The sequence below is a fragment of the Macaca thibetana genome, chromosome X (genome assembly GCF_024542745.1).
Source record: "Macaca thibetana thibetana isolate TM-01 chromosome X, ASM2454274v1, whole genome shotgun sequence".
Classification (NCBI taxonomy): domain Eukaryota; kingdom Metazoa; phylum Chordata; class Mammalia; order Primates; family Cercopithecidae; genus Macaca; species Macaca thibetana.
Window position 1 is genome coordinate 111,192,089 of NC_065598.1, and position 20,904 is coordinate 111,212,992.

At 44.7% G+C, this 20,904-nt stretch overlaps 1 protein-coding gene across 4 annotated transcripts in view; it reads right to left on the reverse strand.

The window, feature by feature from the left end:
* Positions 1-18,371, reverse strand: part of LOC126946626 (uncharacterized) — a 120,153-nt gene extending 101,782 nt beyond the window's left edge. The window contains exon 1 of one of the 4 annotated variants that reach the window (XM_050777186.1): positions 18,165-18,371. In XM_050777186.1, coding sequence (XP_050633143.1) covers positions 18,165-18,311 — 147 coding nt within the window. In that variant the 5' untranslated portion in view covers positions 18,312-18,371. The remainder of the gene's footprint in view (positions 1-18,164) is intronic. The other 3 variants (XM_050777188.1, XM_050777187.1, XM_050777189.1) reach the window with 3 other exon arrangements.
* Positions 18,372-20,904: the final 2,533 nt, after the last annotated feature.

Genomic DNA, 20,904 nt, shown 5'->3' on the forward strand with positions numbered 1-20,904 from the left:
TGGGGTGGCATGGTCTGTGGGCTTAGCTTTCCTATGGTGTTGACTAAGGCTGAAGGAGCATGCTCAGACAACCAATCTCAAAGCTTTGGGCTGGGGACCCAGAAGATTTTCTAGGTCTGGATTCAACCTCAGGGCTTGGCAAAGATAAGGCTGGTTGGCCCCCAAATATTCTGCCTACATACACTTAGGAAAATTCACAAATGAAAAATAAAGTGTAGCAAGCAGAGGATTTCAGCACCCACCTGGTAGGTTTCAAATAAAAAGGGTGAATGGCTGGGCTTTGAGATGTCCTACCTGACCTTTGGGAAAGTGCTGACCTGAGAGCAAATCCCTAGGAAGGCAGGCGCTAAAAAAGGGCACAATCCACCCTACAGGTTTTCTAGAAATGGCCTCTGGAGAGGGGCAGAAACTACAGAAAAAGGCTATGTGCCAATGAGTACGCACCTCCTTCCTAGCAAGGCACGCCTGATTGACGGGTTTGGAGGATAGGTGGGGGTGGGTGGATCTGGGTAAAATGGGGAAGAAGACTGGGGCTGGGCACACACACAAAAAATTGCAGTTGGAAAACGGGAGGCGACTGAACCCAAAAATGGAGAGGTGCATAAAGGGGGTCTTAAACCTTGAGTCTCAGCGACCAGAGCAAGCACACATGGAGAGTTCAAAAGGCAGGGGTTAAAGGAAAGTAACTTCCATTCTTGCTGATGGCTTAAATGTCCCCGACTCTTGGAAAAGTCAGTCTGTAAAAAAGAAGTCTGCAAAGGCAGCCAACTAAGCACATATTCCTCATGGGAGATAGAACCTGCAACACAGAGGACAGGTCTCTGCTACAGTGGCAGCAACCATAAGACTTGGTACTGCAGGCAGCAAAGAGGCAAGAAGAACAATGGCCACAGGCTTCATGAAAAGTCCTGAGCTGCTAGTCCACGACCAGGCTCCCGAGCCATGGCTTCCTGTATAAGAAATGCCAGGCATCCTGGCTGGCCAGCTTATCCTGGCACCTATCTCTGAAGCTTCCATGGCCCCACTTCATTCAGGCCTCCAGAGAGCTCGGATTCCTGCAGGCAAAGGCCACAGTCCTGCCTGGTTCCCCACAGCACTCCAAGCCACTGTTCCCCAGGCAAGCACAGGGAAGGGTACGCAGGATTGCCAAGTGAGTTCCTCTTGATGGCAGTATTGTTCCAGAAATGCCCACCTGCCCTTCCCCCAGGTCCACTCCCTCCGCCCTTTGCTGAGGAAGAAACACCAACCATGCTCCGAACACAACCAATCACCATCTCAGCCATTTTGGGCCAGTTCTGACCCACCTGCAGGGTCCTGTCCTTCTACTGCAGGGCAGGGTCCTTCTACTAGCCTGCCTTCCTGACAAACCAGAAAGCGGTCCGCTTGGACCACCCTGGGGATGGAGCCGAACTAACCGCATCCCTAACCATGCCTTCAGCATGGGAGGATGGTGAAACCCGCAGGGAAGAGAAGGAGACTGGGCACATAGTAGGATGCAAGCCCTAGTTCTACCCTCTGGGACACATTTGCCCTTGGGTATACTCACGGGTCACTGCAAGGCCAGCTTGACCACGAGGTCAAAGACAACTGGTATCCCACTGGCTACTGGGGGTTGGGACTCAAACTTGAGGTGAACCTACAATTCTGGAATAGCGGCCCCTGGCCCTTCTCCCGTGGCAGCACTGGCAACGGGCTGGGGGGAAAGCACATGCCAGCGTACGTCAGACAGGAGGGGAGCCAGGTGCCACCCCAAACACACCTGCTCTCCTCACACTTGGCCTACGTCAACCTCTTGACAGCTCTGCCCAGAAGGCTTGAAATAGAAAACATACAGAGGCGTGCATGGTGTTGAGGACTCATGTGTGCCATGGGGGAGCAGTAGATGGGCAAGATTCAAGTGTTCTGAACTTCCTCCCCATACGTATTCTGTGACAGAAACCCTATTTTGACCTCGTCGGGCAGTCAAGGTGTGGACAAATGCCTAACATCTGCTGTATGAACACAGTGACATTGAACGCTGTTCTCAAGACAGAGGAAACAGAAGGAACGCACTACCCCAAACTGCTACCTCCCTGACCCCTTCCGGACTCCTTGACCCCTATGCACTTCCTTTTGGGATTTTCCATAACATATTTTATTTTTCTGTACCTTTTTCTTTCTAGAGTTCTCTCTGTAACTAACTAACTAACTCACTAACTCTCTCTCTCTCGCCACCTTCAGCACCAACACTTTCTCACCCACTTCTACTGGAGCCCACTTCCTCTCTTGCTCTCTCTGTCTCTACGTGATTGGGTTTCTTTGAGTCTCTGGGAATTCCCGTCAATGTGTGCCTTTAAAACGATAAGAGATGCAACTGAATGTGTGAGATATTGTGCACATAGGCTGAAAGGCCACAAGAGAAACGCCCAAGAAATCAAGACCCTGGCTACCCCCTCTGCTTCTACCACCATCAGCAACACCACCCCAGCGACCTGCTTTCTGGGTCCCCCAAGCCAAGGTGAGGCAAGTCCCAGTTGAATGTCATCGTGCTAACATTAAATGTGCTTTGAGGTGGAAGGTGAATGTCTGTTTGGATGGCAGTGTCTCTTCACATGGGCAAGGAGGGGCACATGTATCCACCTGGCTCACTCTCTAGCTGGATTCAGGTGGAATGGAGGACCATGAACCCTCTGGACCTTTTCTGCTCTGGTCCTGTGCTTCCAAGGTTTCAGGCCCATCACCTCCTTATGCCTTCTTTCAGTTCTTCCACAAAGAAAACAAAACAAAACAAAACAAAACAAAACCCAAAATAGGACATTCCACCTGTCACCTCAAGAGGGTCCTCTAGGTTCCTTTTCCATTCCTGAATTCTGTGAAGTGGTGCTGATCTCTATCTTTTGGACACGAGTCTCTGTTCACTTGGGAGATACCTGAACACCCTCGGAAGGGCAAGTTAGCCGCAGGAGATGACCCAGTCCACTGCTGTACCAGACTGGGTCCTGCAAAGAGAGGCATCTGCCAAGCCTCCACCCTGCACACCACGTTGGGCCTGGCCCTATTCTACCTCAGAGACCCACTTGAGGAGAGGCACGGAGATGCTGCCTGAGCAGCAGACCCTTCTGGCATGGAACAGGCTGTATCCAGGCCTGTCTGACAGGTCCTTCCTTCTAGGTGCTCTTGGCTTCCCAGACTCCAGCAGGCCTTGGAAGGTCCTGGTCCCCCTTAGCTGATGCCCAGAGTCTCCATTTCACAAGATTTGCAACCGAATCCATTGGTCGGCGCGTCTCTGATCACAGGGCCAGGTCCTGTGCACCCTCAAAGACAACCGGGGTCCATTAAAGGCCCCCATGCAAAAATGAGGACCATAGTGAATGGCCCAGCTCCAAGACAACCTCGGGGACATGGACACAGCAAGACAGGGTCACATGTCTCAACAAGGCGGGGGAGTGGTGTCTCAGGGTGGCTGGGCCTGGCCTGGCTTCACATCCACCTAATCAAAGACAGTGTGGTTACGGACCCCGTAGGATCCCCCATGGCCCACCTTCCTCCCTAGGACGCACTGAGGAACGCCCTGGTGCTGGCCAGCACTGGCAACAATGGTGGCAGGACTCAGCTCTGGGAGTGGCCCCTCCTCACTGGCATGCAGTGCGGCTGAGGGAGCCTCCTGGGGCAAGAACCCAGCTAGGCTATCACCCTCTTTGCTTCCAAGGGAAGGGGCATCAGGCAAACTGCCCATAGCCTCAAACTAAGGCTCTTTGGCCAAGGCCTCTGCCAGTCCCGCCCAGATCATGGCTGCCACCAGGCTCCCGAGCTATGGCTTACTGTACGGGAACCGCCAGGCATCCTGGTTGTACAGCTCCTCCTGGAGCCTATCTCTGGGGCTTGCATGGCCCCAACTGGACATGGGCCCTGCTTCCCTCAGGTCTCCAGAGAGCTCAGATCCATCTGCCCAGCCCTAGTCCTGCCTGGTCCCCCACAGCACTCCCTAGCTACTCCTCCCCAGGCAAACACAGGGAAGGGTGTGCGGGTTTGCCAAATAAGTTTCTCTTCATGGCAGTATTGCTCCAGAAATGCCCACCTGCCCTTGCCCCAGGTACTCCGTCCACCCTTTGATGAGGAAAAAATGCCAACTGCACTGCAAAAATGGCTGATCACCATCTCAGCCATTTGGGGCCAGCTCTGGCCCACCTGTGGGAGCCTGTCTTTGGGGTTGGGACTCAAACTTCAGGTGAACCTGCAATTCCCGGATAGCGGGACTGGGTCCCTGGCCTTTCTCACGTGGCAGCCCTGGCAGGGCGATGGGTAGAGAGCTCACACCAGCCTAGGTCAGACAGGAGGGGAGCCAGGTGCCACCCCGAACACACTTGTCCTCCTCACACCTGGCCTACGTCAACATCTAGACAGGTCTGCCCAGAAACCTTGATGTACAAAACACACAGAGGCATGCATTCCATTGAGGAATCAGAGCAGTGAATTCGCAAGACTCACGTGTTCTGATGTAACTCCCCACATGTATTCTGTAACAGAAACCCTATGATGACCATGTTAGGGAAGTCAAGGCATGGGCAAATGCCTAACTTGTGCTGCAGGAACACAGTGATACTGAACACTGCTCTCAAGACAGAAGAAACAGAAGAAATACACTACCTTCAATCTGCTACTTATCATTAAGGAAATTCAGGGTATGGACCCTAAATACCTTTTATTTCATGTGACTTGATTAATCTTGGGGTAATAAAAAAACAGCTTTAAAGCTAATTGGTAAAATGCAAATGTCTTCAAAATGTAAACATGTGGTCTAAATTATGTTCAAATATTAGGTTTGCTAAATACTTTAAGGTCATAAACTCCTTCTTTGAATTTTGAAATTTGTTTGATTTTCCTCCTTTACAACAAGGTAAGGCCTGGGAACATGTAGAGTTGGCTACACCCCTAGCTATGCTGGAAACAGTCAAACTTTACCAGCACCTAGTACCTAATTAACATAACTTACTAGGGTTTACATTAAAATTAAAATTAAAATTGCTAAGAGTCACTATTATAGCACATAATTGAGGCTACTAGAAACAGTTTTACATGCAAGGTGTGTAAGAAAAGTGAAATGTGTTTTTGGTAAAAGATTATAAAGAGGCATGAGAATGTAAATTTTTTAAAACCTTTAACATATTTAATAGGTTTCCCAAAACTGAATTTCAGCTTTAAAATTGTCTTTTATCTCTTTGACATGTTTAGTTACATGGGAAGCATTGTCAAAAAAAAAAAATGTTTAATCATCTTCAGGTTATATTTTAGTGAATAATATTAATAAATGTTCCAAAATTGTATGGAATTTCTAAAATTTGAATATGTCTGAGTATATGCTATCAATCATAATTATGGTTATTAGGTTGTTATTGTAGACCACAGAAATAATCAAATTTGCTTGTATAAAGCTACTAACCCAAGTAGAACCAAAAATTAATTGGACACCAAAAAAAAAAAAAAAAAAAAAAATACTTTGTCAGATTTTCTTGTTAAACCAGCTGATACTGAAATTGTTTAGAAGTACAATTAATGAACTCCACTGTCTAAGTCAAATTACCTATGATAACCCATCTGTTATCAGTGGTATGCACCTAATTTGGAGAAACAACTGATATTAAAGAAGATATAAGTCTAATGTTAATTAAGCATGGACTCATGGAGAACCAGGATGACCACCTTGTCCTTCCTGAGTCCTTAAAGCTTTTATTGTTAAAAGTTCTGTATTCCATGACTCATCATGGAAAAGATAAAATAACCCAAATTGAATATATTGGTGTGGTGACTTATAAATTGCTAAAGTAGTTTATAACCAATGTTTCCATATTCCTGGGAAAACAATCAAAGCTTCAGGCACATGTGGTAACCTGATGGGCCACTTAAACATTTTATAAAAGGATTTCATTCAATTGTTATTTTCAATGCATGTTTTCTGGTTGTGTAGAAGCTCTCCCATGCAAAAGGGTTGTTATAATACTAAGTTATTATGCCACCGTGTATTTTCACAAGGTAAAGAAAGCTTTTTATGGTTCACTGAAAGAATACAATCTAGAACCCGAAGATTGGACCTTTTTTTTTTTTTTTTTTTTTTTGAGACAAAGTTTTGCTCTGTCTCCCAGGCTGGAGTGCAGTGGTGCAGTCTCGGCTCACTGTAACCTCTGCCTCCCAGGTTCAAGCAATTTTCCTGCCTCAGCTTCCCAAGTAGCTGGGATTACAGGCGTGTACCACTGTGCCTGGCTAATTTCTGTATTATTATTATTATTATTATTTTAGTAGAGATGGGGTTTTGCTAAGTTGGCCAGGCTGGTCTTGAACTCCTAACCTCAAATGATCTGCCTGCCTTGGCTTCCCAAAGTGCTGGATTTACAGGCATGAGCCACTGCGCCAGACCCAAAGACTGGATCTTCTGAGAACATCAGAGAAAGAGTATACTTGCCATCCACATTGCAGCAAAACTTTAGAACCTTGAACTTTGGGTTCATAATCTCACAATTGAGAAGGGTCCATCCACAGTCTTGGAACTGTACACCCACTGGAACCCTTAAGGTAAAAGTAACGAGGGAATTTTCTCCCTAGAAGAAGATGGTATCCTTGATGTAAATAGCTTTTCAAGAGTTCACAGATTAAGACTTCTTCTATCACAAGACTCTTATCTTTGAATACGTTTTCTTGCTTATGCCTCTATGTACAATAGAAGTAGAAAAGGGGTCTGTTATGTGCACTTATAGGGTATACTTTTATTTGTGAAGGAGTTTGGAACTAGCCTTATACATGGATAACCTTATACTTTGAAAGATAAAAGATGAAGGCCCAATGTAGGTGAGAAACTTTAATGGTACATACGTTGCCTGGTAATCAGTTGGAAACAGAACATTGGTTCACTCTTCTTCACCCACATCATGGGTTAAAGAGAACATTGCCAGGAGGCCTTCACTCTTCTAGAAAGGCATCATTTGTTAGGTCCTTTTTCCATTGTTTGGAGTAAAAGAAGCAACGTAAAAGGAGAAATGTATCCCTCATGATAGGTTCTACAGCAAATTCCACTGTAAAGGCTACAGTTACACAACAGACTTTAAATTCTCTTGTCAAAGTTATGATAGAATTGGCTGAACAGAGAAGTATCTGTGCGGCTGCTGGCACTTATGGCCTATGGAGAAAACATCGGGTATTATAGAGATTCAGGTGTAGCGGATTAATGAAGAAACTGCCTAGTTAAGGGAATAGACTCTATCTAGCTCATTCTTACATCTATTTGATTTTTGGAGGTTTGGTTTATGCAGAGCCTGGGTAAGGAACATACTCCAACCTCTTGATATAATCTTCCAGATACTCATAGCAATAGTTTCCCCGGTGCACTGTCTTCTCCCAGAGATTTTAAATGCTTGCATGCAGCCATCTCTAGAATGTCAAATGGTTTCTCTTCAACTGGAATGACAAGAGCTGAAAAAAATGTGTGACTATGAGACCACTGTAACCTATGAATGACATGCTGAGACCAGATACCTAAAATTATGGTAACTGAGAGTGTTGCTAAGGACCTAAGTTTTGGTCATACTCTCATCTAAGTGAGAACCTGACCAAAAAGGGAATTTTTTAAAAAACAAAATTGTGGGAGGCCATTGTTTTGGATTGAGCTTATGCACTAGGCCTCAACAGACCAAACCAAACCAAAATGGAGTTGCTTGTGCTAAAACTTTAAGGAAACACAGATTCTAAAACAGACCAGTATTTGTTTTTCTCCTGCAAATCACTAGAATGAACATTCCTGACAGCATATGTAGACACCCCCTGAAGTTCCCATTAAATCTTTTAACCAAATTCATTTCTTCTCACATAGAGACCATCAAGCTTCAGATGATCATGCAACAAAGGTTCCAGGCAGTTCCAGGTGAAGACATCACCCCTAGCCACTAAGGAGGCACCCTGCCTCCACTAGACAGAGCAGGGTGAGAATTCCATAATTTCCAATAGGTAGGGACTACCCCCCAAGCCATCAGAAAGCAGTTACAGAAGAAAGACCATCAGTTCCTCCACCTCCCATAAAGATTTATGAGGATCACACCTCTCGGGGGGAAATGAGGTAGGAGAATAGGGTCTGGAGGCAAGAAACAAAAGGCCAATTCATGCTGACTTCCTAGAACTAAATCACATGGAAACACTTCAGCTATGACAGGTAATATCCTATTTACATAGGGTATAAACCTAGTAAATAACTTTGTAATGTTACTTCATCCTTTTCATTTACATAGGGCATACCCCAGGTAGCCAACAGAAACCTCTAGAGGGTATTTAAACCCTAGAAATTTCTGTAATGGGGCTCTTGAGCCCCTATGCTCAAGCCTGCTCCCACCCTGTAGAGTGTACTTTCATTTTCAATAAATCTCTGCTTTTATTGTTTCCTTCTTTCCTTGCTTGGTTTGTGCATTTTGTCCAATTCATTTTTCAAGATACTAAAAACCTGGACACCCTCCACTGGTAACACTGGGAGTGGCCCATCCTCACTGCTGTGCACTGTGGCCAAGAGAGCCTCCTGGGGCTGAGGACCCAGTTAGGCCATCACGCCCATTGCTCCCAAGAAAAGGGGCACCAGGCAAATTGCCTGCGGCCTCGAGCAAAAGCTCCTTGGCTGAGGCCCCCATTAGTCTCACCCAGATCATGGCCGCCACCAGGTTCCTGAGCCATGGTTTCCTGTATAGAACCTGCCAGGTGTCCTGGCTGGCCAGCTCATCCTCAGTGCCTATCTCTGGGGCTTCCACAGTCCGATCCAGCCACGGGTCCCATTTCCCTTGGGCCTCCAGAGAGCCTAGATCCATCTGGGCACTGGCCGTACTCCTGCCTGGTCCCTCACAGCACTCCCAAACCACTCCTCCCCAGGCAAGCACAGGGAAGGGTGTGTGGGATTGCCAAACATTCCTCTTGATGGCAGTATTGCTCCAGAAACGCCCACCTGCCCTTCCCCGAGGTCAACTCCCTCCGCCCTTTGCTGAGGAAAAAAACGCCAACCATGCTCCGAACATGGCAGATCACCATCTCAGCCACTTTGGGCCAGCTCTGGCCCACCTGAGGAACCCTGTCCTGGGAAGACTGGCCTTGGCAGGGTCCTCTTAGCCTGCCTTCCTGACAAACAGGGAAGCGGTCCCCTTGAACCGTCCAAGGGATGGACCCAACCTAAACACATCCCTAACTGTGCCTTTAACATGGGAGGATGGTGAAGCCCTCACGGAAGAGAAGAAAATTGGGCAGGCAGCAGGATCTGAGCCCAACCCCTGCTCTCCAGGAGACATTTGCACTTGGGCATTCTCACAGGCCACTGCAAGGGCAACTTGACCATGAGGTCAAAGGTGACCAGTGTCCCACTGTCCCCTGGAGGTTGGGACTCAAACTTCAGGTGAACATACAATTTTGAGATATGCTACTGCAGTTTTGAATAAACATGGTGGTAAGCAGAGTCCCTAGCCTAGGCTTCCTATGCCTTTCAGCTCAGGCTCCCTGGCTGGTTGTCTCTTCCTGGTGCCTGTTTGGAGGTTCCAAAGTCTGAGCTGTTCCCAGGAGATGCTTTGTATATGCATTTTGGAGTGTGGTTCTGCTGCGTGTCCCCCTACAGTTCTGCCTAGCACTTTATTTTCCATTTCCAGTGCACCACAGTAAGGTTTGATAGGGAAGGGTGAGGAGTGGAGAGGTGAGTCGGTGTGGGAAAAAATAAGAAGTCAGGGGAAGATGGAAGCGGGGAAGAAGAGTGACTGGTTTGGGAAAGAGTTTCCTTTACATGGCAGTATTTTACCAGAAATGTTAACATGCCCTTTGGTGCCACCCACTCAGTTACCTCTTCCTCCATCATTTGCCACTGAAAAAAAGCCAACCAGCATTAAAGTGATTGTCACTAAGTGACTCCAAGCTCTCACAGTTGGTCCTCCAGTGTGCAGGGCATCTTTCTGGTAGAATGGTCTCTAGCTTCTTCTCAGAGAATAAATTTGTCCCCATCATGTAACTCTAGGAATGGATCCAAACATATCTACCCATGGCTCTATCTTTAACACTGGATCTAGTCAAGACTATAGGAAATGTCTTTAGTCTGAGCACAGAGTTGAAGTCAAATCTACTTAGGACCAGTGGGAACATTCTGTCTTGGGCATTCTTACTATAATATAATTTAACCTTGAAGTCTCAGGCAGCTAGACACAAAGAATGGCAGCCCCAAGGCATCAGGACTGGCATGAAGTATGATGCAAAACTGCCATCCGAAGACAACAGGGCCTGTGGACCCAGCTCTACTCACAATGCTGTCCTCTTGTCTTCAGGCTATGATGGTCCTATTTTTAGGTCACTTAGATATAAGATCTCAGAATACTTGGCACACGAAAACTCTGTTAAAACCTCTGCACTAAAGGATTTATCAAAAGCTAGAATGTCTTCTAGCAGTGTCCCTAGGGTGGCCCAGCCCTACTTATCATGTTTACCACAAAATTCTCACAGTTGAGAAAAAATGTAGTTTTTTTTTCTAGCTAACACATACTTGATAATATTTAAACTTCCTTTCTTAGAGCACTCCTAAAAAGAGCTTACAATTTCCTAAAAAGAGATCTTTGGGTCATTGATGAAATTAAGACAGAATTAAAAAAAAATTGAAATCAGGAGAGAGGCAGCATCACGGCAGACAGGAGGCAGGACTAGATTGCAGCTCCGGACAGAGCAGCATGCGGCATCTTGCACTGTGAATTTTAGCTCCAGATCAACTGCAAGAAGAAACCAGCAATCCCAAGAGGATCCACAGACTCTCTAAAGGAAACAGACTGTGCCTGCAGGACCCAGGAGACACCCTGAATACTGTGAGTGCCCCATCTGTAGAAGTGGGAAAGGGAAACCCTCCTCTCCTGAGCACACCCCCACTGGACAAGCCAAAGGTCAGTTTGCAGGAGAAGTTTCTGACTTTACCTGAAGCTGAGTCAAGTTAGAGAGACGAGTAAAATATAGGGGTAAAGGAAGCAGCAGAAAGGCCCTGAGAGCTCAATGGGTCCCCAAGCAGCCCATTCCTGCCTGGCACCACAGGGATCCATCAGGAGGGTGGCCAGAGGAGCAGGGGGTAAAACTCCATAGAGAGAAGGAATTCTCTAGCTGAACTTTGTAACAATTTGAATGGGGCGAGAGGCCTCCTGACCAGAACTCGGAGGAGGGTGTGAATTGGGCTTGCAGACTTCACAGAGGGGGGAAGAACTTTTCTCTTGCAGCTGGGAGGCAGATGGCCTTGGGCAAGTTTTCAAGCCCAACTTGCCCACCACCTGGAAATAGACTCAGGGCTGTTTGCTGGGGCACAATGGGAGTGAGACTGGCCCTACCGTTTCTGTGGGAGCTGAGTGAGGCCTGTGACTGCCAGCTTTCCCCCACTTTCCTGACAACCTGCATGACTCAGCAGAGACAGCCATAATCTTCCTAGGTACACAACTCCAATGACGTGGGAATCTCACCCCCATCCTCCACAGCAGCTGCAGCAAGACCCACCCAAGGAGAGTATGAGCTCAAAGATGCGTAGCCCTGCCCCTACTTGCTGGTCCTTCCCTATCCACCCTGGTAGTGGAAGACAAAGGGTATATAATCCTGGGAGTTCTAGGGCCCTGTCCACTACCAGTCCCTCTCCACACTACTATAGTTGATGATTTCTGGAAAGCACCACCTTCTGGCAAGAGGTCAACCAGCACAAAAATAGAGCATTAACCCACCAATGGGTTAATGTTCACATCACAGGACTCTGTGCAGACAACCCCCAGTACCAGCCTGGAGCTGGGTAGACTCACTGGATGGCTAGACCCAGAAGAGAGACAATGATCACTGCAGTTTGGCTCACAGGAAGCCACATTCATAGGAGAAGGGGGAGAGTAATACATCATGAAACACCCAGTGCGACCAAGGAATCTGAACAACAGCCTTCAGCCCTTGACCTTCATTCTGACAGAGGCTACCCAAATGAGAAGAAACCAGAAAACCAACCCTGGCAATATGACAAAACAAGGCTGTTCAACACCACCCCCAAAATCACACTAGTTCCCCAGCAATGGATCCAAATCAAGATGAAATCCCTGATTTACTTGAAAAAAATTCAGGAGGTTAGTTATTAAGCTAATCAGGAAGGGACCAGAGAAAGGCGAAGCCCAATGCAAGGAAATCCAAAAAATGATACAAGAAGTGAAGGGAGAAATATTCATGGAAACAGATAGCTTAAAGAAAAAACAATAAAAAATTCAGGAAACTTTGGACATACTTTTAGAAATGTGAAATGCTCTGGAAAGTCTCAGCAATATAAATTGAACAAGTAGAAGAAAGAAATTTAGAGCTCAAAGACAAGGTCCTCGAATTAACCCAATCCAGCAAAGACAAAGTAAAAAGAATAATAAAATATAAACAGTCTCCAAGAAGTCTGGGATTATGTTAAATGACTGAACCTAAGAATAATTGGTGTACCTGAGGAAGAAGAGAATTCTAAAAGCCTGGAAAACATATCTTGGGGAATAATCAAGGAAAACTTCCCCAGCCTTGCTAGAGACCTAGACATCCAAATACAAGCAGCACAAAAAACACCTGGGAAATTCATCACAAAAAGATCTTTGCCTAGGCACATTGTCATCAAATTATTCAAAGTTAAGATGAAGGAAAGAATCTTAAGAGCTGTGAGACAGAAGCACCAGGTAACCTATCAAGGAAAACCTATCAGATTAACAGCAGATTTCTCAGCAGAAACCTTACAAACTAGAAGGGATTGGGGCCCTATCTTCAGCCTACTCAAACAAACAATTATCAGCCAAGCATTTTGTATCCAGCAAAACTAAACATCATATATGAGGTATATATGAAGGAAAGATATAGTCGTTTTCAGACAAACAAATGCTGAGAACACTTGCCATTACCAAATCACCACTACAAGAACTGCTAAGAGGAGCTCTAAATCTTGAAAGAAATTCTGGAAACACATCAAAACAGAACCTCTTTCAAGCATAAATCACACAGGACCTATAAAACAAAAATACAAGTTTAAACAATCATTTACTATGTCATTTTTCTTTACCTTGAAGAACATAAACTGTTGTTTCAGTTCTACAAATCAGCAAGATATTATTTATAGCAGGAAATATTCCATTGAAATGTTGTACTGTAATGTGGGAAAATGTAAACGTTTTTCATGGTTTCTATCAATGTGAAATAAAATTTAGTTCTGACTTTTCTGTGAAAGAAAAAAAAAAGAGAAAACAAAAAACAAAAAACACCAAGTACACAGACAGCAAAAAGCACAATAAAAGTAATGGTACCTCACATTTCAATACTAACATTGAATGCAAATGGCCTAAATGCTCCACTTAAAAGATACAGAACTGCAGAATGGAAAGAACTCACCAACCATCTGCTGCCTTCAGGAGACCCACCTAACATATAAGGACTCACATAAACTTAAAGTGGTGGAAAAAGGCATTTCATGCAAATGGACACCAAAAGTGAGCAAGGGTAGCTATTCTTTTTTTTTTTTTTTTTTTTTTTTTTTTTTTTGAGACGGAGTCTCTCTCTGTTGCCCAGGCTGGAATGTAGTGGCCGGATCTCAGCTCACTGCAAGCTCCGCCTCCCGGGTTTAGCCATTCTCCTGCCTCAGCCTCCTGAGTAGCTGGGACTACAGGCGCCCGCCACCTCGCCCGGCTAGTTTTTTGTATTTTTTAGTAGAGATGGGGTTTCACCGGGTTAGCCAGGATGGTCTCGATCTCCTGACCTCGTGATCCGCCCATCTCAGCCTCCCAAAGTGCTGGGATTACAGGCTTGAGCCACCTAGGGTAGCTATTCTTATATCAGGCAAAACAAACTTTAAAGCAACAGCGGTTAAAAGAGACAAAGAGGGACAGCATATAATGGTAAAAGGCCTTGTCAAACAGGAAAATATCACAATCCTAAACATATATGCACCTAACACTGGAGCTCCCAAATTTATACAACAATTACTAATAGATCTAAGAAATGAGATAGACAGCAACACAATAATAGTGGAGGACATCAATACTTCATTGACAGCACTATACAGGTCATCAAAACAGAAAGTCAACAAAGAAACAATGGATTTAAGCTATACCTTGAAACAAATGGGACTTAACAGCTACATACAGAACATTTTCTCCAACAACCACAGAATACACATTTTATTCAACAGCACATGGAACTTTCTCCAAGATAGGCCATATGATAGGCCTTAAAACAAGCCTCAATAAACTTTAAAAAATTGAGATTATGTCAAGCACTCTCTCAGATCACAGTGGAATAAAACTGGAAATCAACTCCAAAATAAACCTTCAAAACCATCCAATTACATGGAAATTACATAACCTGCTCCTGAATAAGCACTGGGTCAAAAATGAAATCAAGATGGAAATTTAAAAATTCTTTGAATTAAATGACAATAATGACCCAATCTATCAAAACCTCTGGAATACTCTAGAAAAAACAATGCTAAAATGCACATGGAACCAAAAAAAGAGCCCACATAGCCAAAGCAAGACTAAGCAAAAAGAACAAATCTAGAGTTATCACACTACCTGATTTCAAACTATACTATGAGAACATAGTCACCAAAACAGCGTGATACTGGTATAAAAATAGGCACATAGACCAATGGAACAGAATAGAGAACCCAGAAATAAACCAGAATACTTACAGCCAACTGATCTTCGACAAAGCAAATAAAAACAAAGTGGGAAAGGACACACTTTTCAACAAATGGTGCTGGGATAATTGGCTAGCCACATGTAGGGGAATGAAACTGGATCCTCATCTCTCACCTTATACAAAAATCAACTCAAGATGGATTAAGAACTTAAACCTACGACCGAAACTATAAAAATTCTAGAAGATAACATTGGAAAATCCCTTCTAGACATTGGCTTAAGCAAGGATTTCATGACCAAGAACCCAAAAGCAAATGCAACAAAAACAAAGACAAATAGCTGGGACCTAATTAAACTTAAGAGCTTTTGCACAGCAAAAGGAACAGCCAGCAGCCTATACACAAAACCCACAGAGTGAGAGAAAATCTTCACAATCTATACATCTGACAAAGGACTAATATCCAGAAACTACAATGAACTCAAATCAGCAAGAAAAAAAAATCCCATCAAAAAGTCGGCTAAGGACATGAATAGACAATTCTTAAGAGATATACAAATGGCCAAACATATGAAAAAATGTTCAACATCACTAATGCTCAGGGAAATGCAAATCGAAATCACAATGCAATACCAACTTACTCCTGCAAGAATGGCCATAATAAAAAAACAGTAGATGTTGGCATGGATGCGGTGAACAAGGAACATTTCTACACTGCTTGTGAGAATGTAAACTAGTACAGCCACTATGGAAAACAGTATGGAGATTTCTTAAAGAACTAAAAATAGAATTACCATTTGATCCAGAGGAAAAGAACTCATTATTTGAAAATGATACTTGTATCTACCCAGAGGAAAAGAACTCATTATTTGAAAATGATACTTGCACACACATGTTTATAGCAGCACAATTCACAATTGCAAATTCGTGGAACCAACCTAAATGCCCATCAATCAACAGGTGGATAAAGAAACTGTGTTATATTTGATGGAATACTATGCAGCCATAAGAAGGAATGAATTAACAGCAATTGCAGTAACCTGGATGAGATTGGAGACTATTATTCTAAGTGATGTAACTCAGGAATGGAAAACCAAACATCATGTTTTCACTGATATGTGGGTGCTAAGCTATGAGGACACAAAAGCATAAGAATGATATAGTGGACTTTGGGGACTTGTGCAGAAGAGTGGGAGTGGGGCGAGGAATAAAAGACTACAAATATGGTGCAGTATATACTGCTTGGGCGATGGGTGTACCAAAATCTCACAAATCACCACTAAATAACTTACCATGTAACCAAATACTACCTGTACCCCAATAACTTACGGAAAACATTTTTAAAATAGTCTGTTGCCAATAAATAAACACTTAAAAAATTGAAATCAATGAAAATGGAGACACAAAACAACCAACAGCCTGGGATACCTCCCAGACACTTTTGATTGAATGTGCCTATCATCCTGGTGGCCAAGAAAAAATCCCTGCACTCTGCCTAGTCCTGAGCTGCATAAATCAGGAATCCAGGCACACAGAGTCATGGCTCAGCCAGGGCCAAAGACCGCTTGCATGAGGTTTTCCAGATGCTGATGTGTTGTGCAGCTGAACTGCCACAGTTCACAGTTCCTACATCTCCCATCAGTGTAGAAAATGGGAGACTCGAGCTCTTGCAAGGACCCCACTAGACAGCCTGGTGTCTGCCTTCAGTCAGTGACCACAACCTGGCAGCTCTGACTCTAGCATTGTGTTCCGTGTGTGTGTGTGTATGTGTGTGTGGCTCTAGCGCTGTGTTTCTACCGTGTGTGTGTCTGGCTCTAGCATTGTGTTCCGTGTGTCTGTCTGTCTGCCTGTCTCTGGCTCTAGAATTGTGTTCCATCTGTGTGTTTGGCTCTAACACCGTGTTTCTACTGTGTGTGTGTGTGTCTGGCTCTAGCATTGTGCTTCTACTGTGTGTTTGTATGTGTGTCTCTAGCACTGTATTTCTACTGTGTGTGGGTGCGCGTGCGCACCCACATGCATGCCTCACTGAATGCCAATGGTCCCCTGAACATCCTTTTCTGTAGAGCCAGGTCTCAGAATGTGTAACAGTGCATGTTCAATTCCCCTTACCCCAACAGAAATAGACATTAAGAGTCCACAGAAGAAAAAAAAATAAGGATCTTAAAGTATACAAAAATATATTTTAGCGACTCATAAAGGAAATAAAAACAAAAACTACACTGTTGTATATTTTTTCACATATTATCAATATCCAACCATGACCTGTCCCCCTCTGAGGAACCCGTATTACCTACCATTTCCTGACCCATCTTGGTTCTGGCTTCTATCAAGTGTTCTCAAGTCATCACACTATTTTCTTGCTAGAATTTGTCCTACACATGCAGATAGCCAAATGCCATCTCACAAGGAATGTAAAAACCACATGTTCTGGTGGCAATTGCTTTGTTTTCTTTACTGTTAAAATGGTTATAATCCCACTTAAAACACAGTGCAGTCCCTTATGTGAAACGGCCTCTTATGCAATCAAATCTCCATAGACCTTTGTTCAGTTTTTCTAATCTTGGAAATAAGGCCAAACTTTTGCCTTAGTATCAGTAACAAGAAACACAAAGCACAAGAGCGAACACACAAACACTCTTAACATCTTCACCTAAAAATAACCAGTATAACTGTCACAACTGTGTCTTCTTTCCTTTTGAACTTTTTTTGTCTACATATAATTTGTTGAGATTATATTTTGCATTATTACCACTATTTTTTGTAATTTTTGATACTTTAAGAAGCTTCATTCTTTCTTTTTCTTAATAATCATGGCCGTTTCAGATCCTCCCATTTCACAGAACTGAAAAAATATGAAAATGTGAGGGAGTCCCTGAAAATCTGGGGGTTGTCTTTCCATGTCTTTAAATGCGTAGGTGAAAACGGAGCTGTATTGCTTTTAGATCAAAATTTCATCAGAGGAAATGTCCCCTCTTTAGGGGTACATTCAGGGAAGCCCAGCACTTGTCAGCACGCACGGCGGCCACGCAGTTTAACCATCACTCAGTCCAAACCGACACAGCACGAGTACCCTCCTCCAGCCTCGTAGGTGGGGAGCACCTTAGTGGGGCGAAGGAATCCGTGGGAGCACCCTTCTCCTCCTGTTCGCCCCGGCCTTTGGCCCCACAGAAAAGCTTCCAGGCTAACCTACGAGGAAGGCTAGAGGGACTCTGCTAGGAGGCTCTTCCTACACTTGCTAGAACTAAAAACTCACGCAGAGGTAAAAACCCAGTGCTCCAAAACGCAAGACCCCGACCCGCCCACGCGGCCCCCGACTCGGCCCTCTGGAACTCCCAGATATCAGCCGAACGCCCGAGCCCGTGGTGAGGCAGCCACCATTGCTCAAGGTCGAGCGCCCGGCTCTGGCTGCTCACACGATGGAGGGTGGGGAAGGTCCTCTGCACCAGAAAGGTCGCCTGCGGCACAGACCCCGGCCCTACTTCCCCCAGCGTCAGGGAAAGGAAAGGCAAAGAAAGGAAAGACGAAGGAAGGAGACCTACCTGGCTGAGGCCGCGCGCCAGCGGGAAAGGTCCGACTACCTGTGATCTGCGCTGTGGGGACGGTGGGGACGGCTGGACCCCAATGCGCCCCCTGCGGCAGCGCGACTTCGGCGTTGCAACAGGGTAGGATGCCATTCCTCCCTCCATCTTGTGTGTCTCCTCTTCCTCGGAGCGGGTGGGAGCTGAAGGTCAGAGGAAGAGGAGGTGTTGGGAATCCGGGTTGTGTGGTGTCGGCTCCGCCCAGGGGAGGAGTGGGACGTCTTACGCCAGTACCAGGTACTTGATAGGTCGGGAGAGGTGGGCTTGGGAAAGTCAGATGGGAAATCTTTCATCTTGGCCAATTGCTCGGTAGAATCTATTTCTTTCCCTTAGAGTAAGGTCCTTGTTGCTAGAGGGCAAACGATGTTTGAGACAGAACAATAAAATGGAATATCTCTAGTTCAATATTCGCAAAACATTTAGATGTAAAAGAAATTTAAATATGTATATTTTCAAACGGTCAGTTTGTATCATTATTTTGCCTGAGGTTATTAAAAGCCTCAATTGCTCCCTCCCCAGGTGAGAGGGAATGAGTAAGAGAAAAGGTCTGGGAGTATCTGGACAGCAGGTGGTCTTGGGGTGGGGGCGTGGGGCTGAGAGTATGAGGGTCAGCTGGTGGGGAGTGAAATGTCTGGTTCCCAAGACCAGACACTGCCGGTGCCCTATCACCCCCTGATTTTTGTCTGGAACTGTTAGGGGCCCAGTGCTGCTTCTGCGGCCTTCCAGGGGATGCTGCTGGTTGGCACACACACTGCCTAGGTGGGTGATGAAATGCTACCTCTGAAAGAGTGACAGCGACTCGAAGCTTTCCCGTGTCTGACCAGTGCCCTGATACCTTCCTCCTTTTGAATAAAAAGGAACACTTTTCTCTTGCAAAATAATAGTCGCAGAATGAAGACACCTGTAGTGTATAAAGAAAAACGAGGATAACCCGTGATGACACCACTCAGAGAAGAGGACTGTTTGTGGGGCGTACATCCTTCTAGCACCTGATTTCTTAAGTGGGAGGGAGGGATGCAAATAAAGATCCTTTTAAAATAATAGTCTGGTGAGCTCCCAAGACCCATGGGAAGCAAGCATGCAGGCTATTCAGTTGCCAACCTATTGATTGTGAAGATATTTTTGTGGACCCATTTAATTTCTATTCATAATATAGTCTTTGATGGATTTTTACTTTTTTTTTTTTTTTTTTGTTTCACAAACTCAATGGTTTAGGACCTGATGGACTTCAAAAAAAAAAAAAAATTTCTGAAGAAAACTCTTAAGGAATTATTTTCCCTGCAAATAAACAAGTGTTTCAAGTGAGAACTGAAGTCACCGCTGCCCAGGTCCACTCACCACTATACCCACCTTAAAAGAAACACTTTAAAAAGAAATCCAAGGCCTCTGCACCAACCTGAGGAGAGTGCAACTGGACTTTTACCGCCTCCAACTCCTCAGAATTTTCTGCCTCCATTTCGTTCCTCACCAACTGACCTTCACTCTCTCAGTCCCCCATCCCCACCCCACCCCACCCCAAGACCACCTGCTGGCCAGATACTCCCAAACCTTTTCTCTTACTCATTCCCCTGCTGTTTGGGCAGATGTGGGTGGGAATTACCAGAAGGTAGGGGGAGGAGAATAAATGGGCACAGGTGATACTTTGTTCTGGTCAGACAGTGCCTTCACCTGTTTAGGAGACAGTTGAGGGAGGGGTTAAGACTCTGTCACAATTCCACGTTGTAGAAAATGGAAAGTGAAAAGAGCTTCCCTCTCTTTCCCAGGTGGAATTAGCTGAAAAACAACTGGGCTATGAATCTCAGCTGTACCTCTCTGGATGCCTCCCTGTTTTTCTCCTCCTTTATTTAATGTAGGAATGGCCATTGCCGGACACAGAATCAAGTCATAGCCTTTTTTCTGCCTACATTATCTGAACCGACACAGATTCAGTAAGCATTCATTGTGCCAGGAAACCAAGGTCCACAGAGGCTAAAGCTTTGCCAAGGTGAACCGGCGTGTCACAGGATGAATCTAAACATGCTAGGCTGCAAATCCTTTGCTCTCTTCATGCAAATGGGCAAGCAGCTCCATAAAGGATGCTCAATATCATTCATTTAGGCAAATACAAAGCAAAATCACGAGGAGATAGATACACTTCACACTTACTAGAATGGCTGGAATAAAAACAAAATTGAAAATAAGTGTTATGAAGATGTAGAGAAATTGAAACTGTCATACATTGCTGGTGGGAAAGTAAAATGATGTAGACATTATGGAAAGGAGTTTGGCACTTCCACAAAAAGTTAAACATGTAATTACCACGTGATCCAGGAATTCCACTCTTAAGTATATACCCAAGATAACTGAAAATAGGTATTTAAACAAAAGTTATGCATGAATATTTGTGGCAGCATAATTCATAAAACCCAAAAGGAGAAACAACTCAAATGCCTATGAACCAGTGAATGTTTAAACAAATGTGCTATATCCATACCATGGATTATTATTTAGCCATAACAGGGAATGAAGCACAGATACATGATACTACATGGATTTAACTTTGAAAATATTATAATACATGAAAGAAACCAGACAAGAATGCATATTGCATGATTCCATTTATATGAAATGGCCAGAACAGGCAAATCTATACAGAGACAAAGTGGATTAGTAGTTGCCAGGGGCTGGGGAAGGCGGAATAAGAAATGACTGCTAATAGAAA